General features: G+C 41.7%; 3 protein-coding genes and 3 non-coding genes across 8 annotated transcripts; all 6 read right to left on the reverse strand.

Moving 5' to 3' along the window:
• Nucleotides 1-2,726: 2,726 nt before the first annotated feature.
• Nucleotides 2,727-5,843, reverse strand: LOC129834445 (60S ribosomal protein L13). The gene is made up of 6 exons (XM_055899430.1): nt 5,737-5,843; nt 5,125-5,242; nt 4,706-4,847; nt 4,063-4,236; nt 3,380-3,436; nt 2,727-2,933 (listed from the first exon to the last, which is right to left on the reverse strand). Exons 2-6 carry the CDS (start codon nt 5,226-5,228, stop codon nt 2,775-2,777), a joined length of 636 nt encoding a protein of 211 aa, XP_055755405.1. The 5' UTR covers nt 5,229-5,242; nt 5,737-5,843; the 3' UTR covers nt 2,727-2,774.
• Nucleotides 3,110-3,191, reverse strand: LOC129835001 (small nucleolar RNA MBII-202). The gene has a single exon (XR_008756354.1). It is a non-coding gene; the product is annotated as a small nucleolar RNA MBII-202 (small nucleolar RNA).
• Nucleotides 3,754-3,837, reverse strand: LOC129834999 (small nucleolar RNA MBII-202). Its single transcript, XR_008756352.1, has one exon. It is a non-coding gene; the product is annotated as a small nucleolar RNA MBII-202 (small nucleolar RNA).
• On the reverse strand, nt 4,467-4,545 carry LOC129835000 (small nucleolar RNA MBII-202). The gene has a single exon (XR_008756353.1). It is a non-coding gene; the product is annotated as a small nucleolar RNA MBII-202 (small nucleolar RNA).
• Nucleotides 5,844-6,984: 1,141 nt separating the features above from the next.
• gcshb (glycine cleavage system protein H (aminomethyl carrier), b) lies at nt 6,985-11,033 on the reverse strand. The gene is made up of 5 exons (XM_055899431.1): nt 10,803-11,033; nt 9,109-9,188; nt 8,676-8,739; nt 8,449-8,580; nt 6,985-8,143 (listed from the first exon to the last, which is right to left on the reverse strand). The coding sequence occupies exons 1-5, from the start codon at nt 10,951-10,953 to the stop codon at nt 8,046-8,048; spliced, it is 525 nt and encodes a 174-aa protein (XP_055755406.1). The 5' UTR covers nt 10,954-11,033; the 3' UTR covers nt 6,985-8,045.
• A 2,089-nt stretch (nt 11,034-13,122) lies between these two features.
• Nucleotides 13,123-27,756, reverse strand: LOC129834447 (lysine--tRNA ligase-like). 3 transcript variants are annotated; one of them, XM_055899433.1, is made up of 15 exons: nt 27,646-27,713; nt 22,401-22,514; nt 17,005-17,146; nt 16,663-16,828; nt 16,466-16,559; nt 16,179-16,365; nt 15,897-16,022; nt 15,541-15,660; nt 15,302-15,464; nt 15,002-15,175; nt 14,811-14,896; nt 14,629-14,714; nt 14,326-14,452; nt 13,951-14,094; nt 13,123-13,623 (listed from the first exon to the last, which is right to left on the reverse strand). In XM_055899433.1, exons 2-15 carry the CDS (start codon nt 22,442-22,444, stop codon nt 13,549-13,551), a joined length of 1,734 nt encoding a protein of 577 aa, XP_055755408.1. In that variant the 5' UTR covers nt 22,445-22,514; nt 27,646-27,713; the 3' UTR covers nt 13,123-13,548. The 3 variants fall into 3 exon arrangements, with proteins under 3 accessions (XP_055755408.1, XP_055755407.1, XP_055755409.1); XM_055899432.1 differs by lacking the exon at nt 22,401-22,514 and having other exon boundaries at nt 27,646-27,756; XM_055899434.1 differs by lacking the exons at nt 22,401-22,514; nt 27,646-27,713 and adding an exon at nt 17,318-18,303.
• Between the last annotated feature and the right edge of the window lie 75 nt (nt 27,757-27,831).

A 27,831-nucleotide genomic window follows, 5' to 3' on the forward strand; every position in this document is an offset into this window, starting at 1 on the left:
ATCCAGTCTCGACGCTCTACAGAATATTCCTTCGACCTCATGGCTTGGTTTTTGCTCTGACATGCACTGTTAACTGTGGGACAATATATAGACAGGTGTGTGCCTTTCCAAATCATCTCCAATCAATAGAATTTACAACAGGTGGACTCCAATCAAGTTGTAGAAACGTCTCAAGGATGATCAATGGCAACAGGATGCACCTGAGCTCAATTTTGAGTCTCATAGCAAAGGGTCTGAATACTTATGTAAATAAGGTTTTTCTGTTTCTCATTTTTAATACATTTGCAAACTGTTTTTGCTTTGTCATTCTGGGGTATTGTGTGTAGATTGCTGATTCATAATTTTTATTTAATCATTTTTAGAATACTGCTGTAACGTAACAAAATGTGGAAAAAGTTAATGGGTCTGAAAACTTTCCGAAGGCACTTGTATACTGAACAAAAAATATAAAAGCAACATGTGGATGTCGATTTAGGCAGCCCCCCACACCTCTCTGATTCAGAGGGGTTGGGTTAAATGCACTCAGTTGTACAACTGACTAGGTTTCCCCCTTTCCCCTTTAAAGTATTGGTCCTATGTTTCATGAACTGAAATAAAAGATCCCAGAAATGTTCCACACGCACAAAAAGTTTATTTCTCTCAAATTTTGTGCACAAATTTGTTTACATCCCTATTAGTGAGCATTTCTCATTTTCAAGATAAACCATCCACTTGACAGGTGTGGCATATCAACAAGCTGATTAAACAGCATCATCATTACACAGGTGCACCTTGTACTGGGGACAATAAAAGGCCACTCTAAAATGTGCAGTTTTGTCCCACAACACAATGTCACAGATATCTCAGGTTTTGAGGGAGCGTGCAATTGGCATGCTAACTGCAGGAATGTCCACCAGAGCTGTTACAGGAGAATGTTATTTTCTCTACCATAAGCAGAATACAAAGTAATTTTAGAGAATTTGGCGGCACGTCTAACTGGCCTCACAACCGCAGACCACTTGTAACCATGCCAGCTCAGGACCTCCACATCCGGCTTCCTCACCAGCCACCTTGACAACTCATGAAACTGTGGGTTTGCACAACCAAAGAATTTCTGCACAACTTGTCAGAATCCGTCTCAGGGAAGTTCATCTGTGTGCTCGTCCTCACCAGGGTCGAGCTGACTGCAGTTCGACGTCATAGCCAACTTCAGTAGGCAAATGCTCACTTTCAATGGCCACTGGCATGCTGGAGAAGTCTGCTCTTCATGGATGAATCCCGGTTTCAACTGTACCGGGCAGATGGCAGACTGTATGTATGGTGTCATGTGGGCGAGCTGTTTGCTAATTTCAACGTTATGAAGTGTCCCACGATGGCGGTGGGGTTATGATAAGGGCAAGCATAAGCTATGGACAACAAACACAATTGCATTTTATCGTTGGTAATTTGAATGCAGATACCATGAGATCCTGAGGCCCATTGTTGAGCCATTCATCCGCCACCATCACCTCATGTTTCAGCATAATGCACGGCCCCAATACACAAGTATCTGTACACAATTCCTGGAAGCTGAAAATCTCACAGTTCTTCCATGGCCTGCATACTCACTAGACATGTCACCCATTGAGCATTCTTGGGATGCTCTGGATCAACATGTATAACAGTATGTTCCCATTCCCACCAATATCCAGCAACTTCACACAGCCATTGAAGAGTGGTACAACATTCCACAGGCCACAATCAAATCTACGCAAAGGAGATGTGTCATGCTGCAAATGGTCACACGAGATCTGACTTTTTTTTTTGTATCTGTGAACAGATGCATCTCTATTCCCAGTAATGTGGCATCAATAGATACGGGCCTAATGAATTGATTTAAATTGACTGAATTCCTCATATGAACTGTAACTCATTCAAATTGTTGCATGTTGCGTTTTACACCCCTATAAATATCGAACTGGAACTCTTAGGGCTAGGATGGGAATCTAGGATTACCACAATCCCCCTTTCCATCTATTCTTTGACTACACAAGTCAAAACCACATTTTCATAAACTACTAGAAGGCTGGAGCATTGCTCATAAGTCCCTAAAACATACAATCACACAAGGTTCTGGTTGAACTAGCAGTGAAACTAACGTGAGCAGTACACTTTTCGGAGCCGGAATTGACACGCCAAGGGTGCCACATTCCATTGAGATTTTGTAGATTGCCTGCTTTGTGAAAGAAGCCATTTAATATTTAGGAATTCAAAGTATGCTAAACAAAAACCCTTCGAAAACGAACACTTCTGCGTTACATCCCCCAATCTTTTGAATGGGTTTATATGAAATTAACAAAGAGCAGTAAATTAGTGTCGATGAATTTACGCTGAAGACGATTCAAAAAGTCACTTCTAAGTGTGTACTTCACATTCAGGAGACTGGTTTCCACATACAATTTGAAAATGCCAGGATGAGTGATTTTCAAAGTAGTACAGCTGCCACTTGCTGGTAGTGACTGGGCAAGATATATTCCATCCATTTGTCTCTTGGGCAACACAGTAAACACTATTTAACATTAGCATTGATGCCTGTATTTCTATAATCGATCAAATGTGAATTGAAATAATATGAATTTTTTTTCTTCAAATGTACCAAAGTTGAGTGTTTAACACCATTGAACAGACATGTCTCAACTGCAACAAGAAATTATCATTTCAAGATGAGATGGTAACAAACATGACCCTTCAAATTGAAAAATGACCAGTGAAGTTATACACATTTTTATTTTTGAAAGTTCCATAGAAACGAATGGTTATTTCTTCTTGTCAATACTCTCAGCTTCCGCCTCCTTTGCCCTCTTGGCACGGATGCCGAAGAGACGAGCATTGGCACGGGCCATACGCAGGCTGGCGAAAGCCTTGAAGTTCTTTTCATCCTCAGAAATCACCCTGGCCTTCTCCTTCTTGTGCACCTGCAGCAGAGGGAGAAGAGCCCAATTACAACGATGTTGATGTAAAGATATACTCATCAAGAGTAGAAGGGCATTTCAGTCAAAGAGAAAGTCAAATACAATGAATGGATTAGCAGAGTCCCATGTTATTACTCAATGATTAAATTATTTGTATGTCCAATTTAAGTTACAGTCCAGCACACAATCTGGCAGTCATCAGATAATAGGTTCAAAGAGAATCATCAAGGTAATACAGAGATTCCGGAGAATTTGTCATCACTTGACTGCTGAAAGAGCTCGAACATATGTGTTCAATACATAGACTCAAGATACATCCTCCAAATATTTCATTTATGACCTGGTCATCCCATTTACATTCAATAACCCTAATCAGCGTTATCTTCAATTTAAAGAACATGAACTTCCTTTTTTGGGTGAATCAAGTGATATGAATGTGTGATACGTACATTCTTGATGGGCATGACAGCGCCAGAGAGCTGCGTGGCCATCTTCAGTTCCTCCTCCTGGAGAAAGGGAAAGGTTTTAATGCTCGCAGGAAAAGTAACATCTACCATGTGCACATTCAAGACGGTGCAGTCAATCTAAAATGCTACTGGGGTGAAGAGATTTCAAACATTTAATTGCACACCAACTGAAACTAAATCTACAACGGAGCACGTAAACTAAGTAGTCCAGATAACCATGCAGATCAATGTTACTCCGCACAAAATGCAGTAAAACATTCCAAAGCGTCCAGACCAGTTTGAATCCCTATTTCCACACCGTAACTCCAAAACGTCCTTGTTAACAGGCCGTTTCAGAAACTACAGAAGGGGCACTGGACACACGAACCCGGCAGTCATCAGATAATAGGTTCAAATGTAATCATCAAGGTAGTACAGAGATTCCGGAGAATTTGTCATCACTTGACTGCTGGACCAGAGCTGCTCACAACCCAGTTTCTTAATTTCAATCATAAGCTAATTTTCTGAAATCACGTTCAACAGCAATGTTACGCATGACTGATGAAATCTTCCACTGCAAATGTTTATAATCTGAGCCTCAAATGAAGCAATCACTTTGACAATATGGTTATGCGTGCCCATATGTTTATAAACACTCAACCCAACTTTCTATGACTGACACTTACAGTGCTGTCTCCCTTCTTGGGTGCGGAGGCCTTCCTGGGGAAGAGGATGAGCTTGGAGCGGTACTCTTTCAGGCGCTGTACATTGGCCTGCAGGGACTCCGATGACCTGTTGCGACGGCGGGAGTCAACAGAGATGCCAATGGTGCGGGCTGTCTTCTTGTGGATACCGGCAGCCTAGAATACAAAGCACACGCAAGAATTAAATATTTAAGAATTGTTGGGCATTTAGTTGCTAGCCATGCCCGGACTTCTTGGAGTGTGGAGGCTTGCACATAACTCAATACAAGTAGATTGCTACATTCAGCCAAAAAAGTATGTCTAACAAAAATGGGTTAATAACTGCCTTGAGCCCCATGTTATGAATTAATTGACCCGTTTTGAGTATTTTTATATGCACAGCACACATTAAAACAAGCAGACATCAGCAAAAAGGTTCAAGTTGAATCATCAAGGAGGTACAGAGATTCCGGAGATTTGTCATCACTTGACTGCTGTAAAAGGTTCTAGTAGTCTGCAAGCCAAAATACATTGAATAAACTCACACCTGTCTTTCAGGCTGTTCAGTCTTACATAACGTACTAGCACTGCCTAAACCTGGAGGTTATTATTCACAAAGTAAATTTACTGTTAATATTCCTCTCACCTTGAGCTCCTCCAGGGTGAAGCCACGCCCGGCACGCACCTTGGTGTGATACCTGATGGTGGGACACCTGACTTGAGGCCTGAGGGGTCCGGCCACAGGACGTGGGGCAATACGACGAGCCTTGATCTGACGGGCCTTTCGCCTGAAAAATTAGAAGTCTGTTCATATATAGCAAGTTATATTTGAATGACCTCCATCACATACATACATGTCATACACAGGCACACAACAAAACTACACCATAGCCATAATTCAATCTATACAGCTAGTTAACCAACCAGGTACATCACAACCATGCTAGTTAATAGCTGGTAGGTTTGCATACAGCAGACGTTTGAAACGTAAGACAGTTCAACCAAAATTAAGAATTATCCAACCATTATACTATACTTAACCAATGTAACTAATAAAAGGCCTACCTGCGAGTCTTCCTTGCGGGCTGGTTGAACCAGGTGCGCACCCTCGTCTGCCAGTCTTTATGGAAGTGTGGGTTCAAAAGCATGCCATTCCGGCTGGGTGCCATGGTTGCCTACTTCCCTGAAACAGGGAATTAACACGTGTAGAAGCTAATCACATTTAGCAATAAGATCAGCCCATCCAGCGGAGGAAAAAAATGGCTGACGAAGTGCTTACTGGGCTAAATGTTAGCCAGTTAGCTAGCCATCACGTCCAGGCTAACTGGGAATGCAGCAATGGATTTCAACACAAACAGACGTATATTTTACTGTGTTAATGATTCCGTAATCATTGGAGTTAATTGTCGATAATCTAGATCATTACCGACAGGTTGGTGACAATGAAACACTTGTAACGTCACTGACAACACAGACATACATGCGTCTGCAACCCAGAAAAGTTTAGCAGTCAACCTATCTGGCTTGCCTTTATCGCAACTAACTCATCAATAGTCACATATTCTGAACGACAACCTCATACACTTTAACAACAAATGCATAAAAGTAACATACATTTTGATATATTGGAGGATTAAGAGCGATTTCGTTTGAAAGACTGAGCTTATTTTCACATACCGTCTGAGGCGGAAAATGGCTGAAAGGAAAAAGGAAGTCCTAAAACTGTGCATTGTGGGATATGGCACCCAACGGTAGACGCAATGGATCGTCAAACGGATGTACTAAAATTCACGTGTGAAAAGTTGTATTTAAACATTCAATCAGAATCTTTGATTTAAAAAATATATATATCTTGTTCAGAATGAATTCAGATCGAATTAGCTTTCTGTACGCTGTTTGTTAGTAAATCAAATCTTCTTGGTTTTGGGTTTTGGCATAATGCTGAGTAATAACGTGCTTTTCATACCGTAATCAAGCCCCAATACAACACATATTGAAACAACCAGTATGCATGCATGAAAGATGATTTGTTCAATAACTAATGGTCGTCCACTTAAATCTGATTTATTGATGTATTTTTGTAGGTACACCACAAGGGGTCACTGCAGCCCCACAATAAAATTACACTCGTTTCACTTATGGACCTGTTTCAGACAGCCTGTTTCTCAGAGTATCCCCCAATTTTCCATTCTCATTGTTGTAATGATAATGAATGACATGTTTTCAATGTAGAAGTGTTGTGCATCGAAATATTAAACCCTAATACTTTCTTGAAATCATAGTAAAGATATGCAGCACACACTTTTTAAAGTGCACATATACATACATACAGCAGCAACACCATCACTCTGCTCATTGTGTCAAGGCAGGACCATCCCGAGAGGATCTTTTCTGTCCATCAGCCAAATGGTATTCTCCTGTAAAGTATTAAAGCCCCATGCCCCTTCATAGTTAAAGTTTAAAAAATATATAGTCAAAGATTTGCTCAGTTTCTCTGCTACACTGATTCTGTGCCCACTTCTGCCATTAATCATTGACCAACCCTCCCCTGCACCTCATCTCTATCTTGATCTAAGGGCAAAAGTCAAGGTGTGCCGAGAGTCAATGTTAGCAATGAGAAGCGGCCAGTATCATCAGCATGTTTGTTTCAGCAGTGCTTCTCTATCCCCCTCGTTTTTCACATTAGGCATCAGAACAAAAAGGTCTAGTTTAAAGCAGGGTATTTCTAGGAATAGGCCCACACACACCCTTCACAAAATGGGAAACTAGCCATTTACAATGTAAACTACTGTTCCATTAACTGAATGTGCTGATTATATGTTAATAAATCAGTGCTACTGTGTGGATATATTAAATGTGTTAATATCACTGGAGTGTAACTTTCAGTTACCATTAGCTTGAATCACTTGGGCTGGAAAATACAGCAGCAGTATATCAAATAAATTTTTATTGGTCACGTACAGTTTAGCAGAGGTTATAGCAGGTGCAGCAAAATGCTTGGCTTCCTAGCTCCTAACAACGCAGTAAAAGTGTCAAACAAGTACACAAATAATCAAAAACAAGATATCATGAATGTCAGGACAAATCAGTAATCCAAATGAAATCTACACATATATAGGGCTACACCAAAAATATATACTAAGAATATGTATAGCAGTAGACATTAGTGAGCTATGCCACCATCCAGTATATAAATACAGGCGGTGTATAAACAGTGTAACAAAAAATACTATATATCCCACATATTCCAGATGTTACCTTAAAATATGAAAAAATGCCAAATATAATTGATTCTGGCTTCATTTGTGCTGTAGTATTTTGTTCTAAAGAAGGTTATCTTGCTGAAGAATGTGAATCTACAAGTGTGGGAGTCTTTGGAAGTGCCAGGCTGCCAGCCAAAGTTCAGTTTTGACTAGTCTTGCATTGCCAGACACCAAATTAAGTTTTGACTATTAGATATTGACTTAAGGTCATGGAAGTGAATAGTACTGTATTCCATCCTTCCCACCAGATGGAATATAAAAGTCATAATGAAAAAAAATGGATTGTACACTGTATTTAATTTATCTGACTTCTCATTTCCGATCACTTTCCAACCTGTTGCCACTTCTCTGTATTTTCTTTCAGTCCAAACTAAGCACCTGAAATAATAAATCCTTGATTATTGTGCCAACAGGATTTATCGTTGTGCCAACAGGATTTATCGTTGTGCCAACAGGATTTATCGTTGTGCCAACAGGACATGGGAACAAACCCTTCAGGTTGTCTTGTGGTTTCATCAGCAATAAGCACCTAGATGAGCATGGTTAATTAACATTTTGGTTATCTTGGTGATAAAACAATTACAGGCTAAATAAATAGGGCTACTTTACATAATATAATTTGAGCTGAGATTTTACAGCCAGTCCAGATAGGATTAGTGTGAAAGACCTGTAATCATCATTAAAAAGAACATTTTAAAAAAAGAACATGGAGAGTTGAGCAGTCTACTCATCAAGGGATTTGATCAATTTCTCATAGGAGCCATCGTCCATGAGGCCATCAAGTTCTGCAGGGTTGTCAATAGTCATCTTAATTAGCCAGCCTGGAAGTCAAAGAGCAGAGCAACCATCAGTAACATTGTCAGGAGGGGGTTTAATAGTGTGTTGAATGATTATTCACCAACAAAAATCACATAAGGAGATGGCAGGTACCCTAGCGGTTAAGCGCGTTGTGCCATTAACCGAAAGGTCACTGGTTCAAAACCCCAATCTGAATAGGTGAAGAATCTGTCGATGTGTCCTTGAGCAAGACAACTCTAATTTGCTCTGGATAAGAGCGTCTGCTAAATGACTAAAATGTCAAACATACGCATCAACTGATTTGTCATTTCACTGTCTTGATACTCACCCCCTTCGTAGCAGGATTTATTCACTAGTCCAGGGTTGTCTGCCAGCTCTGTGTTGATTTCAGTTACCTCTCCAGTCAGAGGAGAGTACAACTCACTAGCAGCCTTCACACTTTCCAAAGCACCAAACTCCTCTGAAACACAAGCAAAGGACATGCATGACCCTCCTTACTGGCAACAAAACTAATTTACTTGTGGGAGGAAAATTAAACCTGAATAAAAATCTCACCCATTTGTTCAAGTTTTTGCCCCACCTCAGGGAGTCCACAATACACCACATCACCTAATGCTTCCTACAATGGAGGGACACAAATTCGAACATTTTAGCAGATATTCATAGAGGAAAGTCAAGGGAAAAATCCTAACGTGTAACTGATTTCATGAAGCATAAAACAAGGCCAATGAAAGTTGTGGTAAACTTAAAGTTATTGCACAAATATCAGATTGGCCCTCAAATTTTAAGCCAGGCATAATACAAGTAATCAATAGTCATACATATGTAAAATTGTATGTCTTTGTATTGCAGGACAAAGTGCAAAGTTCCAAAATAAATCTCTCTAGACAATACAGGCATTATGTAGACCAATAAATGTCAGATTATCAGTAATTTAGAAACAGCAGCACACTAAATCATTGATTAAAGTGTCAACCAAACTGCCTACCTGTGCAAAATTGCTGATTCCAACTGTGCCAACTCCACCCTCTACTCGTACCCACTCATGCTTGTCTGTGAATTTGAGGGCTGTAAAAATAGACATTCACGTCAGATAATGGGATGCATGTGCATAGAAAAACAGCAGTACACTACACTGACTAGTTGCCGCGGCCATAATCTTGAAAAACTAAAAATGTCAAGTTTTCTGTGTTCTATGAGTACACAATCAATTTAGGGGGGGTGTAACTAAGTACCCATCCCAAACCACACATTGCCCTTGTTATTGACCGTCCAAAGGACACTAATGTACTATGGACAAGAGCCAAAAAGTGCTGTGCAAAACTGCAAACCTAATTTAAAATACTGCATGATGGCAAAAGATACCATTAATGTACTGCCCCACATTCAGTCCTGTAATGTCAAACAAGATGTGAATTGTATTACTATCACCATTGTGATGTCAATTGCTCATACAATGTACCAGCATTCTCTAGCTATTACTGTACATTGTAGTATGGTTGTACACAGTATGAGTGGTGGGAGGGAGCACACACATTTAACAGTTCTCTATTGGTTGAAGTGAAAAACATCCTCTAATCTGCTATGTAGCCTGTTCCTTCTATTAAATTAACTAGTAATATTTTATATTATTTTGGACAGATATGTAATACACATTTTAAGCAAGAAACATTAAATATGGTTTATGTCAAATGCTGTCAATCTTTCCCGATATGCTGAGGAATTAAATGACTGTTTCCAATGCTAGCATCAGACCATGCAGAAAATAAATACAGGTTTGAACCAGATTGTGAACTGTGCATGATGCTGGGGCATGGCTGGTTTGTCTGACTCAGGGGAGAGCCTTACCTTAATGGAGATCTTAAATATCATTTAGACTAACACACCACACATGTATTTGCCATTTGCAGACTACACATGTAGTAAATATGCTAAATATAGATGTATGATCAAATGTGTTACTCCTGACCAGCCTTCGTCCAAACTCGTGCGTGACTTGCTGTATGTAATTATCCATTACATTGGAGCACGAGACAGTGGGTGTCTGAGTTCTTAAAAAACCCTAATGTTTTTTTAAGACCGTGGATAGCAGACCCAGCAAATCGTTGCAAAGTCAAGTTAAACATCTGATAATGTTTTACAAATGTAACCTGTTTAAGAAAATGAAAGCTTTAATCGACCTGGCTACCTTTGGGGACATCCCAGATAGCAGTTTATGGAAAGCGACCATATAATTCAAAATGTTTCGGTTAAACCAACCTATCGCGGGGAGCGTTGTTCCACAGGATGGTCAGGGAATCCCAAAATTCCATAAAAACAAAATCACTTGATTTCTGTCTGGGAATAGCTAGAGAATAGTTTACTTTTAGACCACGTAACGGCCAGCATTAGGCTACTTTTTATTTGTGCCTTCGACCAAACTTTATTTTAGCAGGGCATGCGTTCTAAACTGCTTACAAAAGTGGATATGCTGATCACCAAATTAAAAAATATATATCGTTCATGCTCCCTCTGACGTGTAGAAAAGTACCGTGGGAAAGTCACCAAAACAGCGTGAGATTATTCCCCCTCTGCGACTGGAATGTGTAGCCACAGACCCGTACATCAATTGTGATGTTGATGAATCTAGTAGCATGCAACACTGAGAGTGCCAATTTGGGAAACATTGTAACAAATTGTTACCTGTGGACAGTCGCGAGGCAGTGCTCATTGTCCGTGCGGTGTTTGCCTTCCATAAAAGCCGATTTGCGGATATCTGTACAGGTCGAGAAAGCTGAAGCAGTACTGTAGAAAAGTTTGCAGAAAGGCACCGGAACGCTACTCTCATCGCCATCTTCACAGTGTTGGCCGAAATGATTACACATGCAATTGACTGAGTGGAACGCGCACAATCACCATTTGCGCGCTCTCGACATTAAATAGAAGCAGATTTTCATCAGGACTGTGGAAGTTGGACCGTATTTGCCGATAAGGATTTTCCTTATATGGATACTCTCAAGGCGTAATAAATGCGCAACAGAATATTTCGGGAAATAATAGCTGTTTTCCGCATAGTTGGTAGTGTTAGATTTTCTTCTGTCTATTGGTCTGTCTACTCTGCATCTTTATGGCATTGTGGAACTAACCATAAGGTTTTGGGCGCGTTCCTCTGCCCAGGCGTTGCTGAAGCATTTCATACTTTACACTGCCTGGATATGTATTTTAACTATACACTAATCACATACGTTATAACAATCTGTCAATCGATGCCGTAGCACTCAACCATTGGTTGATTCATGCAACATCTGAACAGGGGAACGCGATCATTCTCATTATGCTTGGTAGGTTATGACTCTAAATAGTTTTTCCTTCATGAATATTACAGCCCTAACCCCGTCACTGTTTCTTTTGTGTCCGTTTCCATTGTACTGTAGTACATAACTGCTGAGATTGGGCAACAGTTCCTAGAACATAGTGTTTGCTTTCATTAACACTCCTGTTGTGTTCGTTTCATGTTAATTTATTCTGTGTTCCCGGTCCAAAATGACCGCCCCGTTATAGCTGATCATAATCCATAACAATACATATATTATCACCTAATGTTGTTAGATCTTTTTATCAACTTAAGTTCTTGTGAACATTACAAGTTTTGAACTTCTATTTGCTATTTATGGCCTGTAGGACTCATTGACCTGAGCTCATACAACTCGTTTTTGAGTTTAAAAAAGCATAATGTGTGGATTATTTTGACGAGAACAAATACTCAGATTAAACATATTGTGGTATTTGTCAGATTACTTTGTGTCAAAGTTTAACAAGGACTCTCCTCACCAGCGTCATGATTAAAGATAAGGTCAATAGCCTCACATACAGTATATCGTTTGGTCATTGTGCAGCCACAGAATGAATTGTGAGCAAGGCCTCAAAAAAGCTTTATATACCAGAGCTGCGAGAAAAGTTCTATATGTTATGGAAACAATGTTGCGATTGTTTGTGAGAATGCCAACAGGTGTGGTTCCCGTGGGGGAAAGATTCTATTTGGGAAAGGTTCCTTGTCATGGAACCCAAGAAGGGGAGTGAGGTGTGTGTGTGCTCAAACACGCATGCATGTCGGGGTCTGGGAGAGGAAGTGTGTCCATCTGATGAATGGGCATGTGCATGAACTAAATTTTATACACTAATTGTAGTCTCCCCATTCATTTCTAATGACTGGTAATTTTTGACCGGGAGCACCACAGGTGTACAAAAGTTAAATAACACCCAAAGTTTTATTAAAATCATCAAAATGTATTTTGTGTGTTCAGATGCCCTGTGTGGACAGTCATGGAACCTTATGACAATCAGATGAAATTAACTACATTTTTCAGAGAACTTGTAAATCAGTCCAATTTGACCGGAACACAGCAGGAGGGTTAAACAAATTCTGGGTTTCTTGATAGATTTCACACTAGGGTCCTACAGTACTTTGCAGCATGACAAGAAAGTGACTGGACTGCATTCACTGGAAATGAACTTGCAGAACACATCTACTCACCTTGTGCTCTTCCTCCTCGAACCAAAGGTACAGGTCCTTCCACAAAATCCTTTTAGGGGTGGGGTGCACATTGGTCGACAAGTATTCCATCACCAGGGGTGTATTCATTACATCTTGCAACAGAAACAGTTTACCGTTTAACAAACATAACAAAACAGGGATTGAGATACCTGAATTTGTCCAATAGAAACTCTAGTTTGTTTCTAAATGTTTTCTGTTTGGAAAAAAGAAAAAGACAGAAAACATTTTGTAACAGAATAGGTGGTCATTCTGCCAAACAGTTTCTTTTGGACAAATTCTGGTACCTTCCTCCGTTTCCGTTTAAGAAATGTTTTGCAACAGATTCGGCTGAATGACCCCTGGTTTGTATGAAAATGTACGTAATGAAGACCATGGCTAAAGAACAGACCAGTAACGTAGGCCTACTACAACAGTATATCAGCCGCAGACACATACTTTGACATGTAACTCAATCATGGGAATACAGAATCACATTTTTGTCAAATTTTATTTTTGTGCCAATGGCAGTTGTGTGAGTGAACATATTTTTTTTTAGTAGTTGGACTGTATAGCATACAATAACACAACAAACATGTCCAGAAACCCTCATTCACTGACATTACATTGGGCTTGGATGTCCACCACACTTATGAGGGAAGAAAGAATTGAGACAAAGCGCAAGGTAATAAGATCACACAATTTAATGTTTTCAACTATGTAATGGTGGAAAAATATTTTTTAAGTAACTTATTTCCCTTAATAATGCAGATTGCAAGATTCAAACCATATGATAAAATGGAAAACAGTCAATGCCACCGGGACACAGTGAGACCAACAGACCAATCGGATTATTTCCCCAGGCTTCATCACCATGCCAACCCCTGCAGAGATCTGCCAGCAGGCGAGGTCACAATACTACACAGAGGTGCCCTCTGTGAGAGGGGCTGTCTTGTTGTCATCAGGCTTCATGGCTGGGAAGAACAGCACCTCCTGTGAAACATAATTAACATCAGGTGGTTTCACAGACACAGAGTCCTGCTGAAGTGCATTCAAGTTTGTAGTGTATTGCATGTGTAAACAAGCATCAAAACAGTGTCCCCTACTGCATAATAATAAACATGCATGCCTAAAGCCTTGTTCACATTGGCAGTTTGAAGCGATACAAATGCAAATTCTTTTGCATTTCCGATTCAAATATATTACTTTTCCTGCAGTCTGAACAGCCAAAAAGCACATGGAATCGGATATTTCAAGTCACATTTCAAACCACCTACGAAGGTGACCTCTGTCTGTATGTATTATGTATTATGACTGTACCTTGATGTTGTTGGAGTCTGTGAGGAACATGGTAAGGCGGTCAATGCCCATTCCCCAGCCAGCAGTTGGTGGCAGGCCATACTCTAGTGCCGTGCAGAAAGTCTCATCAATGGACATGCTCTCGTCATCACCCTCTGCCTTGGCCTAATAAAACACAAACATACACACAGGAGCTAGATGAAAAAACAAAACAAAGTAGCTCATCAAGATTTACAGGGTGGTGACTCAAACAGGAAAATATCACAAAGAAAATGAAGCACCAATGGTAAATAAGTTGACGTAAGGCAAGAATCTTTGGGGAATGTGTCAGTTCAGTTGCCCCAACTACTACATCGTTTCTAGCATTACTCGGCCGACTCGCCCATGCACACTGACCTTAGCCTGTTGCTCAAAGAGCTCCCTCTGCCTGATAGGGTCGTTCAACTCAGTGTAGGCATTACAGATCTCCTTCTTCAATACAAACAGCTCAAACCGCTCCGTCAGGCCTTTCTCTGACCGGTGCCTGTATGGGGAGAGATCAAGGAGAGTATAGCTAGACACATCAGCATTGACGAGCAGGGGGCACTGCAAGACCTATGTTGACTCAGTTTCAAATGGTAACCTGCAGTCCACTGGAATGTGAATAAGAGCACTGTTGCTTGTTTTTAAATGAGTGTAATATGGATAGGTAGAGCTCACCATTTGGCCAGGGGGCTCATGATCTGTGGGTGGTCACAGATGAACGTGGGGTTGATACACGTGACTTCCAGGAAATCTCCCACCAACTGCAGGGATAAACATCAACTTCAGTTTAGTCATGATGTCAACAATATGGACGGGCTATAGGAGGAGGGTTTCCTGATGTAGATTAGAAAAGGCACCTTGTCAAGGAGGCGGGCAGTAGTTCTAGGAGGAGGGCACTCCACTCCTTTCTGGGCACAAAGTTCATCAAAGAATTTACGTGTCTCTGGGGTGGGCGGAGAGGGACAGATCAGTAAGAGAACCTAGGAAATTCTATAATTATATAGAGGTATAGCTGTGGCACTGTACTGACAGGCATTCATTATCTTACCGTCACTGTCGTAGGTGTCAGCAGCTGGGAACTTGACGCCCATCTCCTTTTCCAGGTCGTGTGTCATGCTGACCCTCCTGAAGGGAGGAGTGAAGTCGATCTCATGGGTCGGGCCCTCTGGACCCTCTGGATGATACTTCACTTTGTACTCTCCAGTGATGTGCTTGACCATCCCTGATGGGAAGAGAGAGCAGACCAGTTAGTAATGGAAAATAGCAGCTACATACCTACATGTCACTGTGAGTAACACTATATATTCACATTCCAGAATGATGAAGTAGAAACATCCCCTTCATTCACCCGAGAGAAGCTTCTCTGTGATATCCATCAAGTCATGGTAATCTGCATAGGCCATATAGAATTCGCAGGTGGTGAACTCTGGATTGTGGGTGAGGTCAATGCCTTCGTTTCTGAACTGCCGTCCAATCTCATACACTCTGTCAATCCCCCCAACCACAAGCATCTGGGGAAAGAAGAAATATGAGCATGGAGTTGAAACTGTTTTTCCGTTATTGGTCCTTCCTCAGGGGACATGTTACCTTGTGGTAGAGCTCAGGAGCGATCCTCATGTAAAGGTTCATGTCTAGGTCGTTATGGTAGGTCACAAAGGGTTTGGCCACGGCCCCACCAGGAATCAGGTTCATCATGGGTGTCTCAATCTGTAAGAAACGTGTGTTGTGGTTTTAAAGTCTCAGTTACCGATCTCCATCTATCACCAAAATCCTGTTTGTGAAAAATAAACCTTTAAAATAACTTTCCACATCAAAGAGAAGACAGCTTTACCCCTCTTGAACTCTTAACCTGTACTCCTCCACACTCCAATGTAATTTTCCTGACAAACCTTTTTTTTTTTTTTTTTTTAACAAAAGTGTCCCCTAGTGGCCATTTCCCTCACCTCCAAGAATCCCAGCCCATCCAGGAAGCTGCGGAGGTAAGTGATGATCTTGGCACGTGTCACAAACTTCTGCCTCACATAGTCATTGAGAATTAGATCCAGGTATCGCTGGCGGAATCGTGTTTCCTGGAGGCAATGGTTTAGAGAAAGTGTGAAGATCCCTAAAAACTGTCATTTCTTCTGCAGGTTACATGGATTAAAGGTGTCCTGTATCATCTCTCATTCATATGAAGGCCTGACATGCTTTCTGTATGTCCACTACAGGATTGTGAAGGTGCTCACCTTGTCCTTGAGACCAAAATGGAGGTGGGGCAGCATGTGCAAGCAAGGTGAAAGCAGGATCATCTCTATGGGAATGATGCTCAACTCGCCCTTTTTGGTCTTCCCTGGATTACCACGAACACCAATGATGTCACCACGCCGCAGCTTGTTGTTGATGCGCACAAACTCCTCCTCAGACTTGTAGCTCCTGACAAGGAAGATGGACAGACGGGGTTAGAAAAGATACATGTGGGAGGTATTTGAACTCCCATGAGTATTAGAGTTCTAGGAAGAACCATGTTCTGTACCTGTTGGTTGCCATAACTTGCAGCTTGACGCCTTCCCCTCGCAAGTCATAGAAGATTAACTTGGCCCCGGACTCTCTCTTGGCATGGACACGACCTGCCAACAACAGAGTTTCACATAGGTCAAAAATACAGATTGACCATCAAATGGCATCATATTATTTCAAATCACAATATTTGAAAACAGTTGTTGTCAGTACCTGATACATTGAGGACAATGTCTGTTAGCTGGTCTCCAGGCTGTAGGTGGTTGTATTTCTCAATGAACTCTGTGAGCGATAGATCTACATTGTACTTGTGAGGGTATGGGTCCTCTGCTGTGCCCTTCAGAGCCTGGATGGCTTGAGTGCGGATCTTAAAGTATTGCTATTGGGATAAACAATATAAAGTCAGGTTAGTGCAAATGTACAAGAGCTCAATTACTGCAGCCCTATTTTTGAGAAATATATATTTTTAATCTTCTACTAAGATCAGCAGTCAAATGTTCTGAAGCAAATCACAAGAGGGAGGGAAGGACGATCATAAACATCCATATAGCTCACGTTAGGGTCCAGGGTCTCCTCATCTGCCCCGTATGCATTCTGAACTCCCTGGTCATTGGTCTCCTTCTGCTCAACCTGCTCTTTGACTTTGGCTTCCTTCTCAGATGCCTTCTTCTCAGCTTTCATTCGCCTCTTCAGCTCACTGACAACAACACAGACACAGAGGGTAACATCAGGGTATCTAGTGGACTCGGCATCGAGGTTGAGCTGACTACTCGGGAGACTACTTTATAAAGCAATACAAGTAACGCCTAAAAAGGGAATCTTTCATGACAAAAGGTTAGTTGTTTTTCTCACTGAACGGAAAAGCCACCAACCTTTTGTCACCTTCCCCTGAATTAGAGCTGGGACTGACACTGTGCTGGGGAGAGCGAACTTTACCCCCTGAGCCCTGACCCCAAAGGCTTGACACACCTGGTGCCTGGCAGTCCTGACCACCAGAGTCAGCATGGTGATGCAGGCTGACCTACTGTGCTACACCAGTCAATGACCAGACCTGGAGAGAGACACACACACAGCTGACTTATTTCTGTGAATTTGAAACATGGCAACACTTCACATGTTGCGTTTATATTTTTGTTCAGTGTAAACGAGTTTAATAACACTGGTGTAAAGTAAGTAGAAATACTTTGAAGTACCACTTAAGTAGTTTAAATATTTTTTGACAACTTTTACTCCACTACAATGGAGTAAAAGTCGCAGGACTTTGCAGGTCAAAAACTCTGCCGTCATTTTCATATGGCCCTGAGATATATCGGGTGTGTCTCTCTATAAAAGTCCCTGGCCTCACACCAAAACACAGATTTAAGAGTCAAACTATCATTCAAAATGAACAACCAACCCTTGTCAATGTTGATATCCTATTTCGGGTCGTGATTCGGTTAAGTTAAATAACAAAGCAACTGATTTGCTTCTTTCTTGTTTCGCCAGCCTCCCAGAATCTCCATCCGAAATTCCAGAATGACTGTAAATTCTCTTCTAACCAGTGATATAAAAACACTCATATTCCGTGTGTCATTTGAATAGGGAACTGACAGCGTTTTAGCAACATTACCTTTATTTGTATTTATTTTTACATTTTCTGACAATGTGACCACTTAGATATGGTAATTTCCACATCTTAATAAATTCATAGAATGTTTGTGAACAACATTTGAAAACTATCGCAATATAGAGTGGGAAAGTGGCCATGCGTTTGGAAAATTAATAGATACTGCAGGAAATAATTTACCAAAAAAACCATCTGTCTCACTCAGGACCGGAGTCTACGCAGACCGGTGCAGAATAACCAATCAAAGCCAACAGTAGGCCTTTATGCCACACAGGCCTCCTATCATTTACTTTAAACTGGACTGTGTTTACAAGCAGTAGCAACGGCACGATTTTAGATAATTAGAAAGCATTTGCCAAAAACCACAAAATACACCTGAATGGATTTCTACAAATATTTAAATACCATAGGAGTCCTATTGATCAATCAACCATGAAAAGGTAGGCTCCCTCTCCCTTAGTTATGCACATCAACTACAGCAAGAGCAACAACTAATGCTATCCAGAGCGAGATTAGATAAACCCTCTTAAACTTTTTCAGCTAGTTAGCTGTCAAAATTGCACTGACAAACGATGGGGAACCTGCTCGTCCTTCTGCAGCTTTCCTGGCAATGCATGCTTGTCCCCAACCCACGTTTTGACAACTGAATGGGAACTTTCCGGCACGCACAGTTGATCGATGCCAAATACAACTAAGCGTGCGTTGGTAAATTACCTTCAGTGTGTCAGTGCGCTCTGGGTCGTTCGTAAATTCAGCGCATTGTCAGATTGTCTGTTGGTAAATTCAGAGTGTTTTGCTCTCCAAGCATTCAGAGCCACACACACACTACACTGGACACTGTGGCTGAGGAGTAGGGTTGATCCGAGCGTTCCTCACTTTGGCAGTCAAGCACCAAGTCAAATGGCCACCTCACTCTTGACCATTTTACTCGCCCTAGCAGAGCTGGTTAGGCTGTTTACATGTTATTTAGAGCGTTAGTGACTAACTGTGCTAGTGGCAACAATTCATCAGTTATTCTGCGCTCTCGCACATTCAGACGAGAGTGCTCTGAAATCAGAGTAGATAGCCAGAGTGAATTTACGAATGCAAGAGATATGCAAACGGGATAATAGTCGTTCAAGTTCAGCATAGGTAACTAGATAGCCAGCAACGCAATTCACATTTATTGCTAGCTAAACAAATGACACCTGTATCTAGTTGTAGCCACCAAAAAACAATATGGGGAAAAAGATCAGTCACTCATCCGATGACATCCTCCTTAGCTGGCTAGCTACCTAACGTTAGGCGCCGTGCTTTTAGCTTGCTAAATAAATAGCCACAAATAGATTTGCTAGCTTATTAGCCACGTTATGACTGACTTGTGAACAATGCCTTGCTAGTTATGTTTTGCAATTCCCAGGATTAGTTAAATTTCTTCATATTTGTTGAGTAGTTAAAGTGCTGCCAGTTCAACTTTAAACAGCGCATACAACCTAATCATTTGCCCCCGTTCTATTGATGTTAATGTGATGAATGATTAACAAAATAGTGTTGCTTGAAAAACTTTCTGCAATGGCAACCCACTTTTTTAAAAAATGCAACAATCCAACATGTAGCTGGCTGTTTTCTACAAGTTGTCCTCTAACCAGTGATATCCACATTGTTCCCAGATTCCATGTGTTTTTTCAGTAGGGTTCCTTTGAACAGGATTTGCAACCTGACCCCCCACCTTGTTCTATTGATTACAACTTGATATCGATATGAGTGATTGACAAATAAGTGTTGCATTTCCCTTTGTTTTGGCGAACCCCAAATCAAAACGTGACCCATTTCAGGAAGCTAGGCTAATAACGCACGTCACTAATTCACAGGTGAGGCATTTAAATGTAAAACATTTTGGCGATAAAAATAGAAATGCATTCTGGAACGTGAACTTTCATGTGCCTTAATAACAAACTTGTATGCCATCTGTAAATATGAATCAAGTTGTTAAATTCCGAGCCTAGTTGGTTTAGCCAAGGAAAAAGTCAGGAACCTTCCCGCTGGCCATGATTGGCTGAAATAATGGATGGGGCTGGACATACCAAGAGATGAGTTTGGATTGGTCTGTAATGTAGCATGCTTCTGTCTATAACATGAGCTGCTCAGTACGTCAATCCGTTTGTACTGTATGGGTTGGGATTATGGGTCATTATTTAGCTAGCTACCTTTATATCTAAACAAAAGACTACTTCGCCAGATGATCAGACAACCCATCAAGTTAGCCAGGTGTGTCTGGGGGTGATTACAACCATCTATTGTATTTCATTATTTTTGCTACTACTTTCACCACTTTTAGTCTTGAAATCTTTGGTTGTTTACTACACTACTCACTCTGTTTAGCACATTGCCTCACATGTGAATCCTTAAAGAGATTGGTGGGGATAGGCTCAAGGAGGGTGTGAACTATGCTGAATGGGTGTAGACAAAGAGCTCTCCAGTTGGTGTACCTAAAAATTCAATGGCCATTTTCTCAAAAGTAGTGATACAAGTTTTACTTTCAAAGCAGAATTACTTCCCCATTGTTCCTCAACTGCAGTGTATGATACACAATTTTGAAGCCGATAACTATTTTCAACTTATGTTTTAGGAATAACAATGGAACTTAATTTCTAATAGTATTCTAATTAAATCAGGTAAAAACTGCTGACTCAGTCCAAAATGTGCTATGATTGATTTGTTTTGATGATATACCTGACATCGTGAAAACGGCTTTGTCCTGTCTAATCACGTTTGAGTGTCAAGAAAATGAAGCATTTTCTTTGACTTTTGATAATGAAGTACAGTTGAAGTCAGAAGTTTACATACACCTTAGCCAAATACATTTAAACTCAGTTTTTCACAACCGAACTATGCTGAATGGGTATAGAGAAAGAAGAGCTCTCCAGTAGGTGTACCAAAACATTCAAGGGACATTTTCTCAAAAGTGGGGTTACAAGTTAACCAGTGTAGTGTATGATATACCATTTTGTAGTCTGTATTTTCATCCAATGTAAGAAAACACAATTTGAACTGTTGCTACATAAGACCAAATTGAGGTGGTGGGTCAAAAATGCACCACTTCAAAATGTAGCTGGCTGTCTTCAACAGGTTGTTCTTTAAACCAGTGATGTAAACAATATTTCCAGTTTCCGTTTTTTTTTGTGTTGGTTTCAACAGCGCATACAACCTGATTTCCCCCTTAATTCACTATGAGTGTTTAATATATCACAAAATGTGTCTGCATATTGATTTGGACACTTAAAACTCTGTTTTGACATTGAGCTATTTATCAAAAGTTCTTGTCAACACATAAATAGCATATCAGTATGACCTGAACAGTTGGTGAAGTCAGGAAGCAGCAACAGCATCATTTTTAATTTGTTTTAGGAATAACTTAACATTCCCAATTAAATCAGGTTAAAACTGCTGAATGAGTCCAAAAACGTGCTGTGATCTTTTTTGATAAACCCGTTCTCACTATTTCAGATATGCCCTGTCTAGTCAGCGTTAAAAAAAAACAAAAAAAACCGTGCTGTCTGTTTTGCCTAATATAAGTAATACATTTTTTTTTATACTTTTGAGAAGTATATTAAAAAACAAATACTTAGACTTTAACACAAGGAATATTTTACTCTAAATTTCACATGACTCATTTTCTATTAAGGTAACTTTACTTTTACTCAAGTATGACAATTGGGTAATTTTTCCACTGAGTAGGAAGAACATTTTCACTTTCATTCTGAGCTGATCAGTCAGACCACGTAGCCTAGAAGTAATTTAGCTAGCTAAATCCACTAGCTAGCAAGCCATCCCATTACAGAAGTGGGATTATAGGATAATTAGCATAAGGCTGATGAGTTCAATGTTTCCCCACATAAATATTATATCAGTATCACTTGAAAGGTTGCTGAATTTGGCAAGCAACTCATTACGGTAAAGCTAAAAAGGCAAACACTACTTTAGCTAAAACGTGGTTTTGTTCATCAACCTACATGAAAACAATAAACTTCAAATCAGCAAATAACCTTGGGTAATTTGTACGATGCAATATGGGTTTTGTAGTCATCTACGCACAGAATAGGATGATAAGCATGCATAACTATACATTAAAGGACTACAGGCAGCACGCGCGATATGCAACTTGAAACGAATGGACCATTGGAATTTGTATGCACATTCGCTAAGGTATACTTGTTTTTCCATCGTGCTTTATCTGATATGGTGCAACAGTATCCTAATACTTTTATCGTTTAATAACAAGGGTGTGATCCACACACACCATCAAAGTGTTGCAAACGTCTTCATAAATGCTGTCCAAAAAACGAGTGAATCGACAATGGCTTACTTTTTGCTGAGTTTCTCTGCATCCACCTCGGTAACGTCTGCCATCTTCTTTTTCTCCTTCGCTAGGCTTTGTCGGGCGTTGCCATCCAACGTTATGGTGCATTACCGCCACCTACTGTATTGGACAGTGGGCCAGGGAGAAATTCAATTCTACCTGCCAGCCACGTTTCTCTTAAAAAAAAATATATATATATTTGAGACTGTATCTAATGACGTTCTACTCAATATACTCTTTAAACTAATTTCCTGTATTCTCTTCTCCCTCATACTAGATATCAGCCTCTCTCTTTCCATCTCATACTTCCCACACGGTAGCAATACATGCTCCACTATCTGTTTCAAAATCAAATAAAATACAAATGTATTTGTCACATGAGCTGAACACAACATAAAATGCTTACTTACAAGCCCTGAACCAACAATGCAGTTTTAATTAAAATAATGCAGTTTTACGAAAAATATTTACTAAATTAACTAAAGTAAAATAAATAAAATTAGCAATAAAATAACAATAACGACGCTATATACAGGGGGTACCGGTACTGAGTCAATGTGCGGGGGTAAAAAAAAAGGGGGGAAGATCAATGCAAAAAGTCTTGGTAGCCATTTGATTAGCCGTTCAGCAGTCATGGCTTGGGAGTAGAAGCTGTAAAGAAGCTTTTTGGACCTAGACTTGGCGCTCCGTTTCCGCTTTCCATGCGGTAGCAGAGAGAACAGTCTATGACTAGGTTGGCTGGAGTCTTTGGCAATTTTTAGGGCATTCCTCTGCCTGGTATAGAGGTCCTGGATGGCGGGAAGCTTGGTCCCAGTGATGTACTGGGCCGTACGCACTACCCTCTGTAGCGCCTTGCAGTCGGAGGCCGAGCAGTTGCCATACCATGCAGTGATGCAACCAGTCAGGATGTTCTCGATGGTGCAGCTGTAGAACATTTTGAGGATCTGAGGACCCATGCCAAATCTTTTCTGTCTCCTGATGGGGAATAGGTGTTGTCGTGCCCTCTTCACGACTGTCCTGGTATGTTTGGGCCACGATAGTTTGTTGAAGATGTGCACACCAAGGAACTCTCAACCTGCTCCACTACAGCCCCGTCAATGAAAATGGGGCTGTGCTCGGCCCTCCTTTTCCTGTAGTCCACGATCATCTCCTGGCAATAATCACGCTTTCCTGTTGGAGGGTTTCCTACCAAATGTAAAGTCTTATTCAACTGGCTGTGTCCCAGCCTAAATCTAAAAATAGCCTCCTCTCTTCTGTCCATTCCTGCTGCCCTCCCCGACTTTCTTCTGTACTTGAAATAAATCAGGTATCAGGTACATCATAAAGCAGGTATTGTCTGCTACGTGGTCTAAAGGACTGAAGAATCATCAACACTGCACATGAATCGGAGCAAATAGCTACCCTGTCTGGCTTGACTTCCTCAACCCACTGCAAGGCCAACAGTATGACCATCAGCTCTGCCGTATATACAGCCAGATGATCTGTAATACGTTTCCTGAGTGCCACCCCACATTCCTGCACTACAAATGCTGACCCAGTGTGTCAGTCCTAGGATCTTTTGAACCATCTGTGTAAATGGCCACAAAATCTTGATACACAGTATTCAGACGTCTCTTAAACAAATCAGATGGATCAACACCCTCCCTATCTTTCCCTAGACTCTCCAATACTTCTAGATCAACTACTGGAGGAGGGAGTAGCCATGCTGGATTTACAGGAATAGCTACCATTGTACTAAACTCCCTTCCATACATCTCCCTCGCCTGAATATTACCCACCCACCCAAAGCTTGTGTTCTGTCCTCGCTCATATTCCCAGCATGCCTGTAAAATCCCTTTCGCAGGATAAGACAGCCCATGTCCCTGTAGGTTGACCCAATAATTCAGCTGCTGTCTCCTAATCTGCAATGGCATGTCCTCCATCTCCACCTGTAGTGCAGACACTGGGGAGGTTCGAAGCGCCCCACTACATATTCTGAGTCCTTGTATGACATCTAGACTTTCCAATGAGGTCCGGACTGCCAAACCATATGCTATACTGCCATAGTCTATTACAGATCAGATCAATGCAACATACATGGTCCTCAATGAGGAATGGCCAGCCCCCCACTCCTTCACCATCAGAGAGCCCATCACATTTAGCACCTTCTTACACTTTCCCACCACTCTCTCAATGTGTTTTGCCCAGGTCAGTCTAGTGTCAAAGTATACCCCAAGGAACCTGAAGGACCCCACCCTCTCCAAGTTTCTCCCATATACTGTAATCTCAAGCATACCTCATCACCCACTTTCCTCCTGGTAAAGAACACTGAGTTTTCTCTACAGAGAACCTGAATCCCCACCGCTCTACCTCATCAATTGCCTCCTGTACCTTCCTGACTATGTATGGCACATTTCTTCCGCTCTTCCATAAGGCGCCATCATCTGCAAATAACGACCACCCAATATCCGGCCGTACCTGAGAGTACATCATTGATCATGAATGAAAACAACAAAGGCCTAATTACGCTCCCCTGCGGTGTACCATTATCCACCAGGTAGCTGCCTTGTCCTTCCCATCTGGACAAGAGGGATACCTATGTAAGAATGCTGTTCATTGACTATAGCTCAGCCTTCAACACCATAGTACCCATCAAGCTCAGTCCCTGGGTCTGACCCCCACCCTATGCAACTGGGTCCTGGACTTTCTGACGGGCCACCCCCAGGTGGTGAATGTAGGAAACATCATCTCCACTACGCTGATCTTCAACACAGGGCCCCAACAAGGGTGCGTGCTCAGTTCCCTCCTGTACTCCCTGTTCAGCAATGACTGCGTGGCCCCTCACACCTCCAATTCAATCATAAAGTTTGCAGATGACACAACAGTAGTAGGCCTGATTACCAACAGTGACGAGACAGCCTACAGGGAGGAGTTGAGGACCCTGGCGGAGTGGTGCCAGGAAAATAACCTCACTCAAAGTCAACAAAATGAAGAAACTGATCATGGACTTCAGGAGACAGCAGAGGGTGCACGCCCCTATCCACATCGATGGGACCGCAGTGGAGAAGGTGAAAAGCTTCAAGTTCCTTGGAGTACACATCACTGGCAACCTGAAATGGTCCACCCACACAGACAGTGTGGTGAAGTAAGAGCAACAGCGCCTCTTCAACCTCAGGAGGCTGAATAAATTTGTCTTGGCCTCTTAGACCCTCACAAACTTTTACAGATTCACAATTGAAAGCATCCTGTCGGGCTGTATCACCGCCTGGTACGGCAACTGCACTGCCCGCAACCGCAGGGCTCTCCAGAGGGTGGTGCAGTCTGCCCAATCCATCACCGAGGCTACACTGCCTGCCTTCCAGGACACCTATAGCATCTGATGTCACAGGAAGGCCAAAAAGACCATCAAGGACATCAAACACCCGAGCCACAGCCTGTTCACCCCGCTATCATCCAGAAGACGAGGTCAGTACAGGTGGATCAAAGCTGGTAAGGAGAGACTGAAAAACTGCTTCTATCTCAAGGCCATCGGACTGTTAAATAGCCATTACTAGCCGTCTACCACCCGGTTACCCAACCCTGCACCTTAGAGGTTGCTTCCCTATGTACATAGACATGGAATCACTGGCCATTTTAATAATGGAACACTAGTCACTTTAATTATGTTTACATACTGCTTTACTCATTTCATATGTATATACTGTATTTTAGTCAATGACATTGCTCATCCTAATAATTATGTATTTCTTAATTCCATTCTTTTTTTTTTTAGATGTGTGTATTGTTGTGAATTGTTAGAAACTACTGAACTGTTGGAGCTAGGTACACAAGCATTTCGCCACACCCGCAATAACATCTGCTAAATATGTGTATGTGACCAATAAAATTGGATTTGATTTGATAGACCTTCCAAACAGGAAATCCTTTATCCAGTTGTACGTTCTTCCTCCTACCCACATAATATCAAGCTTGATTAACAACACCTCCTTCCACATCATATTATACGCCTTCTCCACGTCAAAAAAGACAGCTACAACATTCTCGTTGTTCACCTGATCCTTCCTGACCTCTGATTCTGAGCAGAGCACTATGTTCATTGTTCCCCGCCCCCTTCCTGAACCCACTCTGATGTGGTGATACTAGCCCCTTGCTCTCCAGGAAGTAAGTTAGCCTCGCCGTAATCATACGTTCCATAATCTTTCACACATGATGTTAAAGCTATTGGTCGATAGCTTGTTGGCCTCATTGGGTCTTTCCCTGGCTTCTGGATTGGTACCACTACTGCATCCTTCCAGCTGCCTGGTAGTATCCCCTCCTCCCACACTTTGTTGTACAACACCAATACCTTATCACTAAGATGGGCAAACATAACATAGCACACCTCATCTTTCCCAGGTGAAGATAACCCAGGCTTGCCTATTGCCCTTTTCACCTCTGCCATGGTGCATTCAACGCATCATTTACATCCTCCCTCCTATCCAGCACTCCTGGGTGCTCCTCTCTGGTTCTCTCTCTCTCCCTCATCTGACAAAATTTGCCGAGCTATGCACTTGGACAAACATTTTGACCATCATCTCTGCCTTCTCATCTGTACCCTCCCCACTCGTCAACACTGGATCATTTCACTCCCTTCTAACCTCACTTCTCTCAATGGTGTCACAGAACCGACGCCAACATGACCTCTTTGCCTGATGGATAGTTCTCCTCACCAGGAACTGCTTATACTAAATCAGATGTTTGAAGTCATGCATCCTTTTCAGTACTCTAAATGCCCTGCTTCTACTCCTCACCATTGCCCCACACTCCTCCGTCCACCATGGGACTGCTTTCCCCCTCCCTGAACTCAAGTATAGCCTCAGTAGTTGCCCCCACTCAATTATTCATACAATCCACATACCTGCTCATATCCACCCAAGCAATCACCTACTCACTCAGCTCCTGAAACTGATCCCACTTTGCAACCCCCACCTTTCTTCTCCATTCACTGACACCTGATCCCACGTTGCCCTTCCAAACATTCACCTGTCTACTCCATCCGCTGACACCTCCTCCCCCCTCCGACCTACTGTATATAGTATGGGGTAATGATCACTCCCTACTGTCAACTCCTCCCATACCTCCCGCTCACAAGATTCCTGCCATCGCACTAGATACCTGTGGCTACATCAATCCTGATCCCTCGGCCATCATTCAGGCATACCTATCTTTCATCTCTATCAGATTTTCCATCACTTGGCCACTTCCATCCATCCAATTCCCCACACCACATTACCTTACTTCTATCCTGGCCCTCAACCCTCTCCAGCGCCAAGCGAGATCAACACACGTACACAAATTTTGACGTTGAACTGTACGCAATGACATCTCAGCGTATTCGAGAGGATCAGTCACAGAAGACACTGCGCAAAAGTAGTACTGCACTCAGACCACCAGGGGGATCATAGGAGTTTATTTTGTT

This window comes from Salvelinus fontinalis, chromosome 35 (assembly GCF_029448725.1).
Source record: "Salvelinus fontinalis isolate EN_2023a chromosome 35, ASM2944872v1, whole genome shotgun sequence".
NCBI lineage: Eukaryota > Metazoa > Chordata > Actinopteri > Salmoniformes > Salmonidae > Salvelinus > Salvelinus fontinalis.